The sequence below is a fragment of the Amblyomma mixtum genome, chromosome 3 (assembly GCF_055824585.1).
Source record: "Amblyomma mixtum isolate Tamu chromosome 3, ASM5582458v1, whole genome shotgun sequence".
Taxonomy (NCBI): domain Eukaryota; kingdom Metazoa; phylum Arthropoda; class Arachnida; order Ixodida; family Ixodidae; genus Amblyomma; species Amblyomma mixtum.
Window position 1 is genome coordinate 37,186,679 of NC_143014.1, and position 19,586 is coordinate 37,206,264.

The window sequence follows — 19,586 nt, forward strand, 5'->3', positions numbered from 1 at the left end:
AACTTTGAAATTACAGTTTATAGGAACGTAAAAAAATAAACTTAAGCATTAAACTCCAGAGATTGCCTTTGCGCTGCCGCCGCATTCTTTTGCAGTTTCCTGACGATGGCATAGTGGCGCAACTCAAAGCAGTAAACATGCAACGATGCAATTAGAAGGACAGCAGTCTGAAGCAAACAGATCAAAAGAAAACTGTGCGGCCCGACTGGACTACCGGCAAACCAAACAGCAACCAAACACCACGGAGATTATCGAGAGTTTGCTCTAGTTCTTACTACTGCTCACGTGAGAAAGCAACCAGCAGTGCCAGTGAGATGGGTAAACAACATGCAATCGATTTTTTTTTTTCTGAACCTATTTACAAATGAATTAACTTTTCTTTTTTTACCCACGAGGCCCCATGTGTCCTGTAGGGAATGCGCACCGTCTGGGGCACGTACTACCCGTTGCTTGCCCAAGATTACTTTATACCCCATAAAGAGGCCGGCTCCAAGTATACATTGACTCCCCAATTTCGTATAGACGTTTTTCTGAAGTGGACTTATATGTGATGGTACTGATCAGATGCCAGTAACCTCTAGACCTGGCACACTATTCACAGAACGGTGCAGGTCGGCAATGTGCACTGTCAACCCATCGCAGGCACGAAGCAAGAAAGGTTGCTTTGCGGGACACACACACACACAGTTGTGGGGGGAGGGGGTTCCTTTAATGCCAGAGCCTTCGCCGGACATTGCCTTGACCACAGCCATGCTGGAGGAGCGAAGAGGGTGAGCAACACTGCCTCCAGTCCGGCCATTACTTAAAACCGGTATCCACGCACGAGTTGCAGTGAAACCCACCTTCCCCTCTGCGGGGCCGCACTTCAACCATAACAGACTGGCATTTATGCTGGGGCACTTTGCATATCAAGCATTGGCTTTGCCCTGCAGCGTAGCCATGTGGGTCTGAGGTGCCGCTGCTTCACCAGTTTGCGGCAAAATTGAGACTGGGCATTCCTGCATAGTAACCCAGATCTTGAAACTCATCGGGCTGGTGCACGCTGCCGCTTCAAATAATCCGGCCAAATTTACTTTAAAAATTATGGGACTGCAGAAATCCTTCAAATTATATGAGATTTTGGATTAACCGAGTTCTAATTATCGAGGTTTTACTGTATTCCAATGCACTGCATTTTAAGAGGAAATTAACTGCAAACCGGAGACTATATCCACTGCATAGGAAGAGAGGACATGCTTCGGCTTTGTAGCTTTAGTTACACAGCCAAGAAAGGTTGTGCTGTAATACAGAACACATTGAAGATGCTGCCCTTTTCTAAGTGAGCATGAGAAAGGAGCAGCATGCAGCGATTCACTTTTGCAAGTCAGGGTGGACCATGTGATATTCATCGAACCAGGGATCCCTAAACACTCCAAATATGTGTGTATTGCAATGACGTTGGACATTGACATACAAGCAATGGCCCATGACAACTGGTGAACACCTATTGTTGGAGGGGCACAAGGACTGAAGGGAATAAAAAATTTAATTTCACATGTTCAAATTTTGCAACACTGGCTACAAGTAAAAGGTTAGAGAAAAAGAACCCCAGGTGGCCAAAATTAAATCTGTAGCCCCCTCCATTACGACATACCTCACAGCCCACATACGCGACATTAAACCCTACAATTTGCAATTTTCATCTCTCTGGGCACACCAATGTTGGCCCCACGTGACTTCAGAGGCCTGGCCCCAACTAATAAAATGCACCAGCCCCAAGCTGCCACATGCAGGCCAACTTTCTACTTATCATGGGACACTAGGCGTTTGTCTTCCATGTATCTGCTCCGATAATGTAGGCTTAGGAATAATATGAGACCCGCCACGCTCTTCGCTATGCATTTAGGCTACATGGGGCTTTTGTCTTTTCCTTCTTGCATGGATCTGGTCATTTCCAACTGCAAGGGATGCCAGGTACTCCCACATGACTGGCGTGCAAATGCTCCTGGATTGCTACGGCAGCAGCATGAGTAGCACGAGTGCTCCATACACAGAACAATTCACATTCAGATGCTTAGTCACAGAGAGAGTGAATCGCTCCGGATCTGTAATTCCAATTAACAAAAATACCACAAAAGTCTGGCACGTTACGGCATTCGTTTTCATGATCACCACTCTTATCACACTTCAGGCCAAAACGAATTTTGAGCGACGGTTAGGTTCTGGCGGAAACTAAGGTTATGTTGCCGCCCAATTCTAAAGCAAATTGGAGGTGCTACTTTATCAAGGTGGCATAGCTGATCTGGTTTGGTATGGTGCAAGGGTGGAATCGCTGCACTCACAGTGTGACCAGCTTAAGAACCACTTTAAACCTGATATCAAGTCAAAACTCCACGGCTCTGACAATAGGCATGCACACAGCTCATGCAACTAAGAAGAAGGTTACAAATCTCCTTATGAAGTGCCACCTGTATCCAGGGCATTCCCATTCCTAGCACCCAGTGATTACATTTTTGGGCTTCCCAAGAGAGTGCTTGGTGGGAGAAATTTCACCCTGGACTAAAAGTGCAAAAAGCGGTGCATGCAACTGCAAGAGAGACCTCAACAATATTTTTCCAGAATCAATGCATTGGCGAGACACTGGCACACCTTCATAGCACAAAGGGTACCATGTTAAATTATAATGTAACACTTTTCAGGCTATCACTCCTTAAAAAAACAAAAAATATTCAGGTTACTTTTTGGCTGCCACTAGCATCTTGAGAAAACTATTTCACGGGATAGTGCACAGTTACAGAAGGACAATTCTGAAAGGCCTATTACCTGGCTTTTTTCGAGGCACATTAGCCACTTCATCTGCAGGCTCATGCCTGACGCCCTTGGGCCTCCTCCCTCGTCTTCGTGAAATCATCTCCTGTTTTTCTTCTTTCTTTGGGGAGCTCTCCTCAGGAGCTGCATCACTATTGCTCTCACTGTTTCCTCTTTGCCTTTTGCTACTAGACTTCTCCCTGCCAGTAGAGGCTCGCTTTCTGGAGACCCTCGTCTTGCGACTCACTGCTGGTTTCTCTGCCTCCGAAGCAGAGCTGGAGCTGCAGTCATCCCTTACAGAGCTGCTTGCCTCAGTGTCATGGCCATTGATGGTTGTCTTAATCCCGGCAACCTCCTGCTTGGTATTTACAGGTGAAGCGCACGCACTACTAGCTTCCAGTCGCATTTCTCCATCAAGAGGTTTCTTATCCTCAATTTCAGAGTGCCGCTGCAACCAAGCTTTTTTCAGCTTCGTGTGGTTGCTGCTGCTGTTGCTGATTGTCGTGCATGTGCTTGGTGCAGGGCTTGGAGTGACCCGTGTGTCAGAGTCAGACTCGTGTACGTTTGACGAGCCACCACCCAGGCTGCCGGGTTTGCTGTCCTCACCAGAGGCAGGGGAAGGAGCGTTAGGAGGCCAAGCCTTTGTTCTAGCCTTCTTGCAGATTGCCTGATAGCTGTCCTGACCAGCGGCAGCCTGCTGCTGAGGTGGGGGGTGCGATGGTGTCGCTTGCTGAGGGGGTGACTGTTGAACCTGCTGCTGTACAGGTGGTGCTTGCTGCTGCGGAATGGCAGCTGAGAAGGGCCTAAAAGTCTCTGGCTGAGAAGTTTCAACTCCAGTTGCAACCGATGTCTTGGCAGCCGACGTGACCAAGGGGGAAGCACCTTCTGGTGCCATGGCACCTGCTGGCGGAGTAGCAGCAGATGCAGGGACTGAACACGAAATTGGTGACGGGCTCTCCTCACGCTTTGGCAACTTCAGTGGCTCTGGCTCACGTGCAGGCTTGCGTCGACCTGGGGACAGGGCACCCTGCTGCAGGTTCAGTGGCTGCGGCAATGGAGGAGTCAACCGGGGAGGAGTGTTACTTGACGATGGTAGATGCATCGATGGTGACCCTGACTGAGGAAGGGGATGCCCATGCACGGGGCCGTACGAGTGCTTGGCCTCCTGTTGCTGGACTGGTCGACATACTGGGGTGCCTGTTGTGATGCCAGGCACGGAGCCATGCCCAGAGCCATGCCCAGCGCCATGCCCGGAGCCATGTCCAGTGCCATGCCCGGAGCCATGTCCGGAGCCATGCCCAGAGCCATGTCCAGAGCCATGCCCGGAGCCATGCCCGGAGCCATGCCCGGAGCCATGCCCGGAGCCATGCCCGGAGCCATGCCCGGAGCCATGTCCGGAGCCATGTCCGGAGCCATCGTGTCCGGAGCCATGTCCGGAGCCATGCCCGGAGCCATGCCCGGAGCCATGCCCGGAGCCATGCCCGGAGCCATGCCCGAAGCCATGCCCGGAGCCAGGCCCGGAGCCAGGCCCGGAGCCAGGCCCGGAGCCAGGCACAGAACGCACATACTGTACAGGACTCTGCGGAGAACCTTGACCTGCAGGGCAAGACTGCAGCACACCTGGGGGCAGCAATTTGGAGCTTTGCGTGGTTGGGGTAGCTGGTGTGTAAAGGGGATTAGGCACCAGGCCTTGCTGGATCAAGCTGTAGGAATATGGCTGTGATGCCTTGGCTGGCTGGCTGCTATTACTACTGCTACTGCTGCTGTAGCTACCTGGACCGGGCGAAGGTGTACTCAAAGGAGAGTCTTGACGAGAACGTGAGCACTTGACAAGGTTCTGCGCTTCTTCTTGAGGAAAACTGGTAGAGCACCTTGAAAGAGAACCTTGGTGTGCTGGCGCGGGGCCAGCAGAGTTGTACTCATATGGCCGGAAAGTACCTGGTGTAGACATTGCTGGACTGGCCCGGTCTTTAACAGGAGGCTTTGGACTTCCCCGCTGGCCACCAGGTGTTGTTGAGCGATCGAAGCGCAGGTCCTTTTCTATCCGGGGCAAGTGGGAAGGTGAAGAAACAATGGGCTGGCGATTCCCAACGGGTTGACTGAAAAAAGCAAAAGAAGTGCATATATAGCAACCTGCTTTCAATAAAAATCGGGCACCATCACTGCATACCTATGATGTGACTTGGATTCCTCTCGGGCTTTGAGCTGAGCTTGAGTTATATACATCTGCTGAACTGGTTGGTAACCATACAGGTTGAAGCTGGGCTCGCCTCTTGAGGCGGTCACTGCGATTGGTGAAGTTAATGGAACAGCAGGACTGACCACCTTCTGTGACAGGATAGAACCAGGAAGCATTTGATTTGTCTTTGGTGCTGACCGGGCAGGAATCTCCAGCTTCGGCTTCACCTGCTCGCAGGATAAAGCAGTGTCAGGAAGAGCACTAAGGTAGGTCACAAAATACTCATACTTCAGAATAAGGAATCCGATGGTGTTGTGCAGAAGCCTGCACCTGGCGATCCAACCTCTGTTGCTGCTGCTGGACCATCGAAAACCAATGGTCGTCTGCAGCTACTGCAGCTACCCGCATAGGAGCTTCCATGGAATACCTGGAGAAAACAGTGCACATTTTTATATGGCGCAAGACAAGCACTGCAACACCTGAAAGCAGACAAGATTCAGAGGACAGCACTAAGAATGACAAAATTACCTTTCATGGTGGTCCGGATCGTGCTTTTCCCGCTGCTTGTCGGACTGTGCAATCACAGAGCTGCTTGAAGGGTTGACAGCAGCTTTTGAGTAGGGCAAGCTGGCAATGTGGCTCCAGCCTGGCCTTGGCTGCTAGCAAAGAAACAGAAGAAGAAAGTGTGCCAGCATTTCAGGTCACAAATTTCAGGGTAGCGTCCAAGACCACTAGCAGACTGACCAATATATCTCAAGCTACAGTACTGCACTGTTAGTCTTAATTTATCGGTGAGTGGGCCAAGAAGAAAGACATACAATGCCACGTACGATGCAACCTGTCTTGGGAGAATCTAGATGATTTTGATGTGGATTTTGAGCCACAGACATCATTCTGCCATATGTCTGGAAGGCATAAAATAACAACACTGAGTCATCCAAGCAAAACACTATTAAAGCGCTTATTTCGCTGTGCACTGAGCATAAAATTATCTCAGGTGTTAAACTGACTTGTCGAACGAGTAAGTACAGGGTAAAGGTGCAAGGGTACAAAGCGCCGCAAAAAGAACGGCAACCTCTAATGTACATGTGCCTGCCTGCACATAAAAGCTAAGACTACAACACTAGGGGCACCAAACATCCCGGACCACCCCTCCCCTAACACTCACCTTTTGACTAGCCAAACGTAGAGACTCCTCGAAATGCTTCTGCACAGCGTCACGCTGAGCACGCTGCTGCTCCTCCTTCTTATGTCGTTCCTGCCGCTCTTTCTCTGCCTTTTCACGCTCCAGCATTTCGGTCTTCTCACGCTCCCGCTTTTCCTCCTCTTCTCTGCGCTCCCTGGAAAAGCCCATTTACCCCAATTACCACTGCCTCCCATCACCCTCAATGCAGAGCTATTTATGCAGCTAACACAATTCAGGCTGCCAGTCCGAAGAACGCAGCAGTTACTGTCAGGCCTGCTAGTAACATTTAAAGGAATGGCTGCTGTGCACTTCCACCCCACAGTAGAACCTGAATGCACAACATTGCCCACACTTAGTAGAAAACACTAATGTACTTCCAAAAGCCAAAGGTGCAAAAAGGAAGAACAGCAAAATGTGCAAAGTCAAACAGTAGCCAGGGGGTACCCTGCACACCTTTCAAGCATATTCTGCCTCTCCTGGGATGCCCTTGCTTCTTGCAGTTGGGCCATAGTCCAAGCCGTCTGGGCAGGTGGTGGCAGGCCAGGCATTTTCTGGCTCCAAAGCATGTCCACATATGGACTCTGGGCATTGGCCATTAGCAGCTGCTGGTACGCAAGTGGGCTGCTCAACGGGTCCACGTGGCCCAGCATGCCCGAGCCGGACTGCAGTCCATAGACAAGCGGCCGTGCACCTGGCTGCTGCACCCCAGGTCGCGGCTGGTATAGGCCTGCTGGTCCCTGTTGCGGTGGTGGCTGCTGCTGCTGCTGCTGCTGCTGCTGCTGCTGCTGCTGTTGCTGCTGCTGCTGCTGCATGAGCCGGGCGTGCTGCTGCTGTTGCTGCAGTGCGTCCAGGTGTGCAGACACACCAGGCGAGTCACGGTACGCGCGGCTGTCAGGGGGGCCCGGTCTTGCACTGGGCTCGCTCTTTACGGGTCCTGCACTACTGCGCATGGTGGCCGACGGCGAGCCCTCGTCAGGGACGCCGTCTTCATGGGGGCGCTCGGCAGGAGCTGCCTTGGGCACCCTCACACACACCGCATCATTGGCGGCATGCTGCTGCTGCACACAGGGCACCTCGTCCGCACCGCCACGATTCTGATCAGCCCCAGCAGGCCAGCCACAACTGGCAGCTGGCACTGCGGTGATGGCAGGCTGCTGCTCTCGTGGAAGGCACTCCTCCGTGAGGGCGGGAGCTGCCTCAGCTTCAACTTTGCCTTCCTCAGATGTGCTGCTGCAGCTGGTGGGGGTAGCAGCACTCGCTACACACTGCTCTGGCGGAGGGCTCTCTTCCTTAAAGGGAGGAGCCTCCTCAACCTCTGCCCGGACTGTGGCGATAGAAGGAGCAGCTGCGCTCACCACAACCTGCTCTGGTGAGGGGCTCTCTTCCTTAAACGAAGTGGGTGGCTCAACGTCAACTTTTACTTCAACAACACTGCCAGCACTACTTTCAGAGAAAGCTGGAGCTGGTGTTGGACTCTGGCTTTTCTTGCGGAGCTCTTCTTCACGGACGCACTTCCTCGCGCCGGCTTTACGCCGTCTGTCACCTGCATATCAATAAATGTCCAAATGGTGATATGGAATCAATATTGCCACCTGGCCTAAGAAGGTGCTCATCACTCAGGACACAACCGTGACATGCAGTCTCAAACATGGCCACAAAGTAATCATCCTTAAGGGGACAGGGTACGCCCTATACCTCCCATGTATTTTAGACGATATTCAAGACCTTTTTTCTCAAGATCTACTAGGGCCAGAGCAGTCACACTAGTCATCGTAATCAGCCTTTTATTTGTTTAACAGCCCTTTGCTATTTTTGGTTTGTTTTTTCGCTGCGCCCTACAAATTTAAATAGTACGACAATAAGCAACCTGTGAAACAAAATTCCCTGCATTAATTTCTTTAATTCTAGTTCAGTAGACTCTCCCTTGTCTTTGGTATGTACCGACCAGAAATGTTTCTAGCGCTTGGTTTCTGAGAAGGAGGGTCAAATGTTGCAAAAAATGTTGAAAACATGAGCTTCATTACACAATTACTGTCAACAAATGCTTATGATTATTTCAACAGCCATCAGCCAGGAAGTAATCTTCATAATCATTACTTTTCTCATTTATTCGCTGCCATACTTTTTGGGCCTGTTTTGTGATGAGCTATGTAGCCATTTCCGATCGGCCTCAAACAGCCATTGCACCGTGCATCATCCAGGCAAAACACCTAATGACATTTGCGTTTTCTTCCCATGAAGGAGTTTCTTTTTCTCTCTGAACCAGTGTATAGCCGCAATCAGTAAGCACCTTTACGTCATCACTGGTGCTGCTGACAGAGTTTAGAAGAACAAGAATTTGTAGCAGATGCTAGCTAGCCACCGAACAGACGCCGCCGTGCTCTGCATCGGACAGCATTGCCAGAATTCCAACTGCATCGTGGCACACATAGGTACAAGCTCAATGATTCCAGCACGAATTCTTCTCCGTTAGTTATTGCAGTAACTTAAAACTCGAGGCCCAGAGCCAAAAAGAAATCTCAGGGGTGGAAGCAGGCTCCAGCTTTTTGGAGCAGGCACGGGAGCTGCAAGTCTTATTTTGGAGCAGCCTTGGAGCAATTTGTAAGCTATTTCAGAGCACTTTTGGAGCAGTCTGGCGACACTTACATGCGACACAGCAATTTTGTTTGCAACTAGTCCAAAAATTGCATATATATTGATCACGGACCCCACACGCCAAAATTAATTAAAAGGACTGCAATTGTTCTGAAGATATTTGCTAGGGTTCACGAAAAAAAAATAGACATGTGGCAGCTACTACAAATAGTAGTTGCAGTAAATTAGCTGTTATTAATTTCAGTTCAGGAAAAAGAAAACGACAACATAATGGGGACACTTATTTGTATTAAAAAACCCACAGTACTTCATTGCAAAAATACCGCATATATGACTATGACACTAGTGGTAAAGCATTAACAGAGACAATTAAGGTAAACTGTCTCAGACTGGTTTACTAGGATGTAGAAGAGAAAAGTGAAAAACGAATCACAGGTGGTAACTGGCTTGCAGTAAATATAATGACCAGAAGCAAAGTGGGCTCTAACTAGCTATACTGCCATATAAAATTCAAGGACCTTGCCGTTAAACATTAAAAAACATTAAAAACAAAACCAGCAACAAATGTCTGTTCGCTCACCACAGAAACAAGTAAACAAATAAGTTTGATACCAAAATTTGTACCACTCAATCCACTTAATTGCATCCTTCCAGTGAGAACTATAAACAAAAAGGACCTGCACTCTTCGCCCAATTCTGTCACATAACACTGCACCGAGAATTCGAGCGACAGGACTTGCTTGGTAAATTTAAAGCCTTTCCATTCTGCATAACTTTTTAATAGCCACAACCAAACCATGAAAACAGTGCAGCAGAACCTCGAATATACTACGTCAGGACTCAAAAAAAAAAAATTAGCAGTGGTTTAGCTCTGGTTAAACCGGGAGGTTTGCTAAAGCAACGAGGAGAGAGAGAGGCAATGGAGAGCGCGCGGCACCGGCGGCGGCCCCGGCACGCTAGCCATGCACCGCTACTGCGCATGCACAACTGGCGAGCGCGGCGGCAGCACCTCTGAGTCACCCGCGCAGCGACAGCGGCAGAGCACCAGCTGTGCGCCGTCTGACGTCACTGCTCTTCGCGCATGCACGGTATGGCCCTTCCTCGGCTCCGAGAAATGGAGAAATGGCTCGGCGACTCGCATAGTGTTGCTTTCGCAACAAAAAATAGAATAAATACCCGCCAACCGGTGGATTTTAAAATTCAACAAGGAGGTGGCTAACTTACCCTATTTACTCGTACAACTTGCGCCCTCGCGCAAATGCGCACCCAGAATTTGTTACCCAAGCAGATATGAAAAAAAAATTGCGAGGACACTTTGGCAACTGAAGTGTTGAGGCGAAAGCCGAGAACACTATACCGTGACGACTTCCAGTAGATGTGACGTCGCACTGTTCCCGTGGCTATATATCGACATCCGCGCTATTTCGACGCAATTTCAACATTTTTGCCTATAATTAACAAATCACTCAACATTTATCAAACTTGGCTTCTAGGTTCATTTTTTCCTCCTCTATCTGAAACAACCATTCGTAACTGGCCAGGCCAAGCCAAAGCAATGTCATAACTGCTGTGTGCGAGGTGTGAGCACGACGCGTAGTAAGCCGGTGCCCATCCCCTGGCAGCTGCACGTGTAAGTAGTTCGTAATTCGTTTGTTAAACTAGCTCCGGCAAAGAAAATTATATTTGCGCGCCATTTACATGGCCCAGAATCCTAAACAACGGTTCGGTTTGCCGCTAGTCAAGACGGGCCTACTGCGAGGATGCCCTTTTAGCATCGTTTATCTCCACTGGCTCCTAACTGCTGGCTCTGCGATTGTATCGGCTCTCTGTATACTTGCAATGGGTAAATTGCCGTTTATGTGAAGGAGATCAAATTAGAACAGCATGGCGCAATTGACGCAGCACTTCCACCCCTGCAATAATGAAGGCTGAATATGCAGTTTAGGCATTGACTGGGTTAACACAAACATAGAAGCTTCAGAAAACTCGATAATTTCTAATATTATGCTCACTCATAACCCTCATCAATTTGTTACTGAACCGACTATGTTACTGAATACATGGCTTATCCTGTTCTATTCTTGACCTGGTGTTTCTAAACCGCTCTTATTCAGACTATTTACCCGTTGTACATAAGGGCATATCAGACCGTAAGCAAAACAAAATTAAATACAAATATAAAGATACTAGGCTACCTGGACCACACTTTGGACATTTTCTGGCAGCATATGAGAACTGTGGGATGCATTGAAACGTAATCGTCAGTATTGCATCAGTATGTTTATTCCTAATAAGCATAACCATTAAAAAAAGTAAATGCCTGAATTATTCTGCATATTATTCATTTAAGAAAAAAAGGTGAAACATCAGACAGAAAAAGTCCCCCCAATTCTGTTATCTTCGGAAACCTTAAAGCTAGTATGAGTCTAGTATGAGGACGCCTAGAAAACGTTATTTGAATGAAAGCCTTTTTAAAGGTTATCAGAAATGACCCACAAAAATTTTGGAATCACATTCGAGACACTCATTAGCTTATCGACCAAGTTCTTGTTGACTGAAATATCGCATGTCATGAAACTACTGCAGAATACTTTAACACTTATTTTCATTCTGTGTTTTCTGAAGAGTTCCCGAGTTCCAACACGAGCCATCGATTGACAATGCACACTTGGCATCCTATGAATGTGTGGTTGGAATGTTGCTTAAATTAGATCACAAATTCTCTCTTGGCCCTGACAATATCTCAAGCGCCTTATTACGCTGTTACGCAAAGTCTCTAGCACACTTTTTAACCGAAATTTTTTGTGTCTATCTTTTTCTTAGCCCAGACTCGCTTACAGGTAAAGTTGTTCCTGTTTGCCAGAAAGGAGACCAGTTCTGTGCGAAGAACTATCGCCATATTTCTCTAACAACCACTTGTTGTTGATTGTAAGATGCTTGAACATACCACTAATTACATCCTTCAGATATTCAACACTAAAAAGGAGCTTTAAACCCATGCCGGCATGGTTTCAGAAAAGGGTTTTCAACTGCCACACCGTCATGGCTATTCACAATTTCAGTACCATGTTAGATAATTGCGGGAAAATAGATACAGTCTTTCTTGATTTTAGTAAGGCATTTGACAAGGTTCTGCACAATAAATTGCTTCTTCTAAGCTTAAGAAGAGTCCCTTTAGCCCTTCCTAAATGTATTGGCACCTTTTTAGAACACCGTACGCAGTTTGTGGAGGTTGATGGTGTTTGTTCCTCACCTCTTTCTGTCTCCTCATGTGTTCCCCAGGTGAGTGTACTTGACCCCATACTGTTTTTAGATTATGTAAATGATATAGTTTCTGCCATTAAGCTCAGTGTTGGGATAAGTCTCTTTGCTGACAATTTTAATTCTGTATAGGTAGTATGCACTAGCGCACAGCTGCCCCACGGCGCTGCGGTGGCACGCCGCCGGCCGCCATGATTGAGGTGCATGTAGCAGACGAACTCCTGGTCCGCAAGCATATTTTCTTTGCATGTCGCAGTGCCGCTTGGAATCCGTGTGGATCGGAAATTCGCCTGGGAGTCAATGGGCGTGATAGCCACACGAAACTGCGTCGTAAACGAACACCACTTCGATTGAACAGCTGCGCTTGTTAGTGCTGCTCGAACTGGCCGAGAAAACAGGTGCAGCGGCGAAAATTGGTTGCGGATTTGGTTCCCCTCGAATCTGGGATCGAAGCTGAGACAGTGGTCAATGACAGTAGCGCTTCTATGAAACCAGAGAGCCGCATTTAGTTAAGACACATCCGTGGGGAAAGTGATCAGTGATCTGGCCTCTCGCTACAGCGTCTGCGGTGCATGAGTGTACTGGGGATAAACCTCTGACATAAGGCGCCGATTATGTCTTATGTGGAAGTCCTCTGCACAAAACATACGCATGAACAGCCTTGGGAAGCCTTGTTACCACTCTGGAGCAGCCGTTCTTTACCACAAAGGTGGTTGTAGATTGTCACAACAGCTGCTCATAAGGCAACAAACTGGGCTAGGTCGTTCAAATTTTGCACTGTGCGTGCCATGTTGACAAAATTCAACATGAGAGTACCTACTAGCTGACACTTGGTAATCCGTGCTTCGTCAGTGTTGCATCTCTTATTCGTGTCGGCATCTTACAACAGCACACGGCGCTAAAATTAGTCTGCTGTTTCGGTATGGATCGATAGGTTGCCATGCCAGCTCGCAAGCTTGCTGTATCACCCTGACACAAGCACAGAATTCAGATCGTCCACAATATAAAGACACCCCTGGGCGGCCACGACTCCATCGAAAAATGAAGCGCATGATCCAAGAATTAATTTCAAAGAAAGCACGAGGTTACATCCTTTCATTCAATATTTCGGAAAACTTTTGTGGCCGTCCTTTTGCGTTTAGGATGCATTTCATCCAAAAATTTCGCCGGCCAACCTAAGATTAAAAACTGAAGCATTATATCAAGGTAAGATTTTTAGTAGAACTTTGAAATCAACGGCTCTGCACAGATACGCAGTCCACAGTTATGCAAGGAGCACCGCAGATGCACTGGAGTTATCGAGTGGCGCCAGGTCACCAATCTCTTCCCCGCGAATGTGCCTGGACCACATGCGGCTCTACAGTTTCATGGAAGCACTGCTGTGCTGTCATTGACTATCCGAGCTTCTAGCCCAGAATCGTGGGGAACCAAACCTGTGACCAAATTTCGTTGCTGCGCCTGTTTCGTCGACAGGCTCCAGCAGCGCTGCGCAGTGACCCAATTTAAGTGGCGCTCATTTACGACAAAGTTAGATGCAGCTATCACACCCAGCGACTACCGGTCGAAAATCAGATGCACGTGGATTCCAAACCGCAGTCAGAATGCAACACGCGAAGAAAAGCATGCTTGCGGAAAAGGAGTTCGTCTGCTACTTGCACCTTAGTCATGGCAGCTGGCGGCAGTGCACCGCAGCGCAGCTGTGCACCAGTGCATACCACCTATAAACCGATCCACTCACCTTCGGAGCAAGCCTCGCTAAATACTGCTCCAAATGATATTATGAACTAGTGCAACAAATGGGGAATGGTGATTAATGTAGATAAAAGAGTAATATGTGCGTAGCAAGAAAGAAAATGCCACTGAGGTTCAACTACTGTATAAATAACAGACCTCTTTTCACAGTTAAATGACACGAGTACCTAGGCATTACAATCCTCAGCTTAGCTGGACAGACCACTTTATTATATAACGTTATCTGCAAACGGAAGATTAGTATAAAATGAAAGGAACACCAAGCCATCGCTCATTAGGCCCAAACTAAATACGCAGACAGTCACAGAAATATGCACAGAAAGTGCAGAGACGGGCAGTGCGTTTTATATACAATAAGTACAGAAAAGTGTGTTGAGTTGGGTTTAATGGCGCATTAGCGGCTAAGGCTATCATGCGCCAACAGAAATAGTGACTCTCCAGTCTGCTCTAATGGTAGCCAATCAAATACAACCCCTCCACATCAGATGCAACATTTCTAAGCTGATCTTTTTTCATTCATTGGTAAATGAATTCGGAATTTAACCAGAACCTTACGCCACGCACTCTAATTCTGAAAACCAGACAATCATAATTACATGCTAGCCTTTGCTTTGCAAGGACTAACTAATATAAATAATCTTATTTCCCGTGCACTACAGAAGACTGCGATTCGCTACCTCAAGGGATGTTCGAAGACAAACACTTTGGAAATGCACTTCAAAACTATTCCGTAAATATGCTTTTCATTTAATGTTTGTGATAATCTGTTTATTTCCAGTTTTATAGGGCAACCACTGTGTGTGTTGTTTTTATTGTACTGAACTGTATTACTTGGCGTTACGAATATTGAGCCTTCCTCATTTTTACCGAGCCTGCCCAGACCATATGAGGTCTGCAGTATTGCGTAAGTAAACAAAGAAATAGAAAGGTTGAGGAGGTGATAGCGCCACTGTGTTTGAAAGCCAAAAGCTTTACTACGGCATGCTCCGCAAGTTTGCCGACCACGTTGCTTTGAACTTGAGACTTTCAGTACTCCAGAGCTGCGCCGGAACAGATGAAGAGCGGGAGCTTCGAAAGCAAAAAAAAGAAAGGCGTATAACTGGCACCCCGGGACTGTAGACACCTCAGTCGTGCTTTAAGCTACATGGTGGTAGTGACAGGTGTGTGCTGTGCATGCGTTGGCATTGACAACGTTGTGGCAGAAATGTGGCACTGAAGCTATAGGCCTTCGGCGTTCATTGTGATCACTGGCGTTGCCGTTGTCAACGTTCTAGACTCCGATGATTTTGAGGAAAGGATGCATAACTGGCTCCCTGGGCCAGTGGACGCCTCAAACGCACTGCGAGGTATGTGGCGGTGGTGATATTTGGGCTGAACGCGTTAGCACTGACAATGCTGTGGCAGACACGCGGCACTACAGCATTAGGCTTCAGCATTCATTGGGTGAGGAACCTCTCGTGATCAACCCACCTGCCAAGGTACACGGCGAACGTGCTGCCTATCCAGTGCCTGGAACGCACTCAATGTTGCGGATGCCAAGCCGCACCTAGTTGCCCGATACGCCACAGCTTTTGCTCTCTAACCAGATTCAACAGTAGTCAAACCGCAGCTAATTTTTTTTTCTTTGCAGCTGAAACGGCAGATTCTTGGAGTAAATACACGGCATTTCATTATATGCCCCAGTGTTGTACAGGCATTGAATAATGCGAAAGCATTATACAGCTCACCGGCAACGAAACCCGGTGTCGACCAGCAGCAATAGTACCAAAAATACCAGATGAAATCACCATGGTATCAAAAAAAATTTTTAAAAATTTTTCCCAAGGTGCGGAAAATTGAACCCAGGTCTTACAGAGAGCAAGCGAGCAACTATCCCTCAATGCCATAAAACTGTGTTGCTTCTTGGCGAACAAAGGTGAACCTACTATATGCATTGTCTTATGACTGTATGCTAATTAGTAGGTGTCATTAAAAAGGAAGACAAAAAATTTTGAATTTATTGGGGCAAGGAGCTCAATAAACAGACTGTTTACAACTGAGAGATAGAGAAAATATATATACTCAGAGTCCCAGTTCTAAACTCCAGCAATGAGGCAAACCATGGGCCTTCCTGTATATGCTCATATGCAAAGCTGAGAATATTCAATAAAAGATAATCAGGCGTGAGCAAAACAGCGCCATGTAAAGCTGGAGGCGCAAGACTTACAACATGCAAACAAAGGGATGCTCAAGAAACGAACCAGGCTTAAAATGAATGCGTAATTTCAACAAAGGACCCTTCAGTGTTAATATGCAATGAATACAAGCTACAACGTGCAAATTGCGGTCGCAGCTGAAGTGCAGCCTTGGTGTGTACTTATGGCTAAATGCCAACAACAGGTTGAATTCTTTCTGCAAACGATAGAAAATGCATGGTGGACAAACACTAAGAAAGGAAGTTCATCCACCCTTCCCGTTTCCTTCCACGAATATCTACCAACCTGAACAGCTCTGTTTGCTAAGCAACAGCACACTGCTCTGTGCATAAACTACCACCACCAAGGCTACCTTGCATCAACTTTCACAACTCTGTCTTGTCATTTGTTTAACCACGAATTAAATAAACCATGCTAAAAAAAAATTACCGACGATTACGTTACTTCCTAATGCGAAATTTGAGCGCAGCAAATAAGCTGTTTCACCTTTTCGACAGATTGAGGCAAAGAAATCGAGCAACACATGTATGCGCTATCACAGATTTTTTTTTTTATTTTTCGCAGGAAGAGGGGGGAGGGGGGCGGCGTGTACACCCAGCGGCAAACGATGGGGGCAGAAGCGCGCGCAGCAAGCGGACAACACGATGAAGGGAGGAGGGAAGAGATAGCAGCGACTGACTGATGCCGCTGACGCCGATAGCGCTGGGGGGATGAAAGGGGGGCGGAGCTGGTTACGAGGCCGACGACAACGCGAAACCCAGGAACGGACGCCAAAGAGCTGCTCTAAAATTATTCAACTGTAGCATGACTGTAGCAAGCACCAAATTACCAGCTATTAAAAGTCAGCTTCTAATCCTCTCAAACAGCCCATAGTATTTTAGTGATGACAGTCATTGCAACCCAACTGCTGCAGAACCACCAGGCCCAATGGCACAGCTTCCAAATATTGTGCGATTAACAACAGTTCTTCAGGCCTATGCAACCCTTCCTCTGCGAACAGCAAGCGGCTTAACTTAAAAAGCTTCGAAGATACACAATGACGTGTAACGCATAGTATTGGAAAAAATATGTTCCCTCCGCACCCAGCGCGGCGCGCTAATCACCCCGTGACGCTGCGGTCACTTACACTAAGTAGATCGGCGATGCGCCCACAAGACGTGCGCGTCACCGACGCGCGCGGCTGGCGGGCGCCGACCGCCACGAACGCGGCCCAAACGCGGGAGACTGAAGCGTACAGCAGCGCAGATCGCCTTGCGCCGCCGTCGACCAAGTGTCAATTGAGCTAAACAGTGACCTTGGCGATTCACTTGCGCGCACGAAAGTGCGCGAAAAAGATACGCGCAGGAGAATCATCCACATCACCAAACCGATGTCCACCAGCATGGTGCACGCCGCGGCTTATCACCGTACCACAACATGGGCAAAAACACCAGTACGCACACACTAACACTGCGCTCCGGTATTTTGGTAGGCAGAGCAGCGCGTCTTCGGCGTCCGGAGCGAGACGTCGTGGCGAGATGTCACGCGACAAGTCAGCTCCACAACGAACAAACTCCGCTTGGTGCTTCGGGATTAACGTGGCTTCACGCTTTGAGAAATGAACAACATAAAGTCATGCACAAGAGGCAGAAAGATGTTGCCGAAAATATTTCATGTTTGCAAGCTGCTCCATTCAAAATAAACCGCAGAAACGATATAACGGAACGCAAAAAAAAAAAAAAACGCAAGTGCTAGCAACAAACGCTCACCGGGTATGCTTCCGAACTTTTTTCTCGCCTGAAACGAGCGCCAGGCACGGCTCGCCGAAGCACGCAGTCCTCCCCATGTGCTAGATGTTGCAGCAGGTTGCCGCACAGGCCGTCTACTCAGGTCGCCTATTATCCACAATCCGGACGTGAGTAGCCGGAAACAAAAATGGTTTCACTCGGTCACAAGATCAATCCCCGCTATAAGCGACGCGGCGAACGTTTTCATGTACCCAGAGCGCGACACACGCGAAAACGTAGCTCGCTCGTAAACAGAAAAAATAAGCCAGCTTCCCAAACACAAAGGGACGAATACGTGCTAAGATCAATCTCTACCCGGCACACAGCGGGCGACGTACGAGCGCAAACTCAGCTCGCTGCACCCGTAAACAGAAAAATAAAAACAAACAGCTTCCAAAAAAAAAAACAAAGGAGCGAATGTGCTATATAATTGCAAACAGCCCCCACCGATTTCACGGAAGGAGTTCATCATGCCAGATGCTTTTTTTCTCGCCTGAGACCAACGCCAGGCACGACTCGCCAACAAATAAAGTCTCCTCAACGAGATACACGATGGCACAGCGGGCTCTCCCGTCCATCCAATCCGCCTATGACCGCCAACGTGGACATGAGACGTAGAAAATAATTTGTTTTACACGCAAACTCGATCAAATTCCGCTATAGGCAACGCAAGGAATATAAGCGAACCATTTCAAAACAAGCCTCACCTTTTTCCTCAGCGGAGCTCATCTCACCAGACTGATTAAAACGGATTGAAAACGTTAACCAACAGCGATCGAATGCGGCCATCATCAATCTCCACCCGGCAGCCAGCGCGCGACACACGCCCGCATGCGTGAACGTAGCTCGCTGCACCCGCAAAAAAAAAAAAAAATCTCCACCCGGCAGCCAGCGCGCGACACACGCCCGCATGCGTAAACGTAGCTCGCTGCACCCGCAAAAAAAAAAAAAAAAGCCAGCTTCCAAAACCACAAAGGGGCGAATGTGCTAAATAACTGCAAACAGCTCCAAGCGATTTCGTAAAATGAGGTTTACCATGCCCCGCACGACTCGCCGACAAACGAAGCCTCCGCAACCAGACACATGACGGCACAGCGGGCTCCCTCCCGGGCTCGATTCCATCCAATTCACCTATGGCCGTCATCGCGGACATGAGACGCACAAAATAATTTGTTCTACACGCAAACTCGATCAGGTTCCGCTATAGGCAACGCAAGGAACATAAGCGAACCATTTCAAAACAAGCCTCACCTTTTTCCTCAGAGGAGCTCATCTCACCAGACTGATTAAAACGGATTGAGAAAACGTTATCCAACAGCGATCGAATTCCGCCGCCATCAATCTCAACGCGCGACACGCGCGCATGCGCAAACGTAGCTCGCTCCACCCGCAAAAAAAAAAAGAAAAAAACCAAGCCAGCTTCCAAAAACACAAAGGGGCGAATGTGCTAATTGCAAACAGCTCTAAGCGACTTCATAAACGAGGTTTATCAGAGGTTTATATATTTAATCAATTGCAAACAGCACCCACCGATTTAAGAAAGGAGTTCATCATGCCAGACTGATTAGAACGTTAGGCTTGGAATTAACTGCGCCTGTTAGACCGTTAAGCCCAACCGTCGATGACAAAGATATCGCAGGTACACACCAACCATAAAAGCTCACCCTGAGTGCTTCTGAGCTTTTTTCTCGCCTGGGCCCAACGCCACGCACGACTCGCCGACAAATAAAGTGTCGACAATGAGATACATGATGGTACAGCAGGCTCCCGTCCATCGAATCCGCCTATGGCCGCCAACGTGGACATGAGACGTAGAAAATAATTTTAGACGCAAACTCGATCAAATTCCGATATAGTCAACGCAA

At 48.0% G+C, this 19,586-nt stretch overlaps 1 protein-coding gene across 14 annotated transcripts in view; it reads right to left on the bottom strand.

Moving 5' to 3' along the window:
• LOC149349674 (uncharacterized) overlaps window positions 1–19,586 on the bottom strand; it is a 289,088-nt gene that overhangs the window by 33,834 nt on the left and 235,668 nt on the right. For 3 of the 14 annotated variants that reach the window (XM_089578727.1, XM_089578725.1, XM_089578719.1), the window contains exons 8-15: window positions 17,704–17,829; window positions 6,606–7,695; window positions 6,135–6,306; window positions 5,785–5,871; window positions 5,495–5,625; window positions 5,255–5,393; window positions 4,958–5,193; window positions 2,803–4,886 (exon numbers count right to left, since the gene is read on the bottom strand). In XM_089578727.1, the coding sequence (XP_089434853.1) occupies window positions 2,803–4,886; window positions 4,958–5,193; window positions 5,255–5,393; window positions 5,495–5,625; window positions 5,785–5,871; window positions 6,135–6,306; window positions 6,606–7,695; window positions 17,704–17,829 (4,065 nt within the window). Of the gene's footprint in view, window positions 1–2,802; window positions 4,887–4,957; window positions 5,194–5,254; window positions 5,394–5,494; window positions 5,626–5,784; window positions 5,872–6,134; window positions 6,307–6,605; window positions 7,696–17,703; window positions 17,830–18,972; window positions 19,257–19,385; window positions 19,506–19,586 lie in introns of those variants that run through there. The other 11 variants (XM_089578726.1, XM_089578731.1, XM_089578728.1 and 8 more) reach the window with 10 other exon arrangements.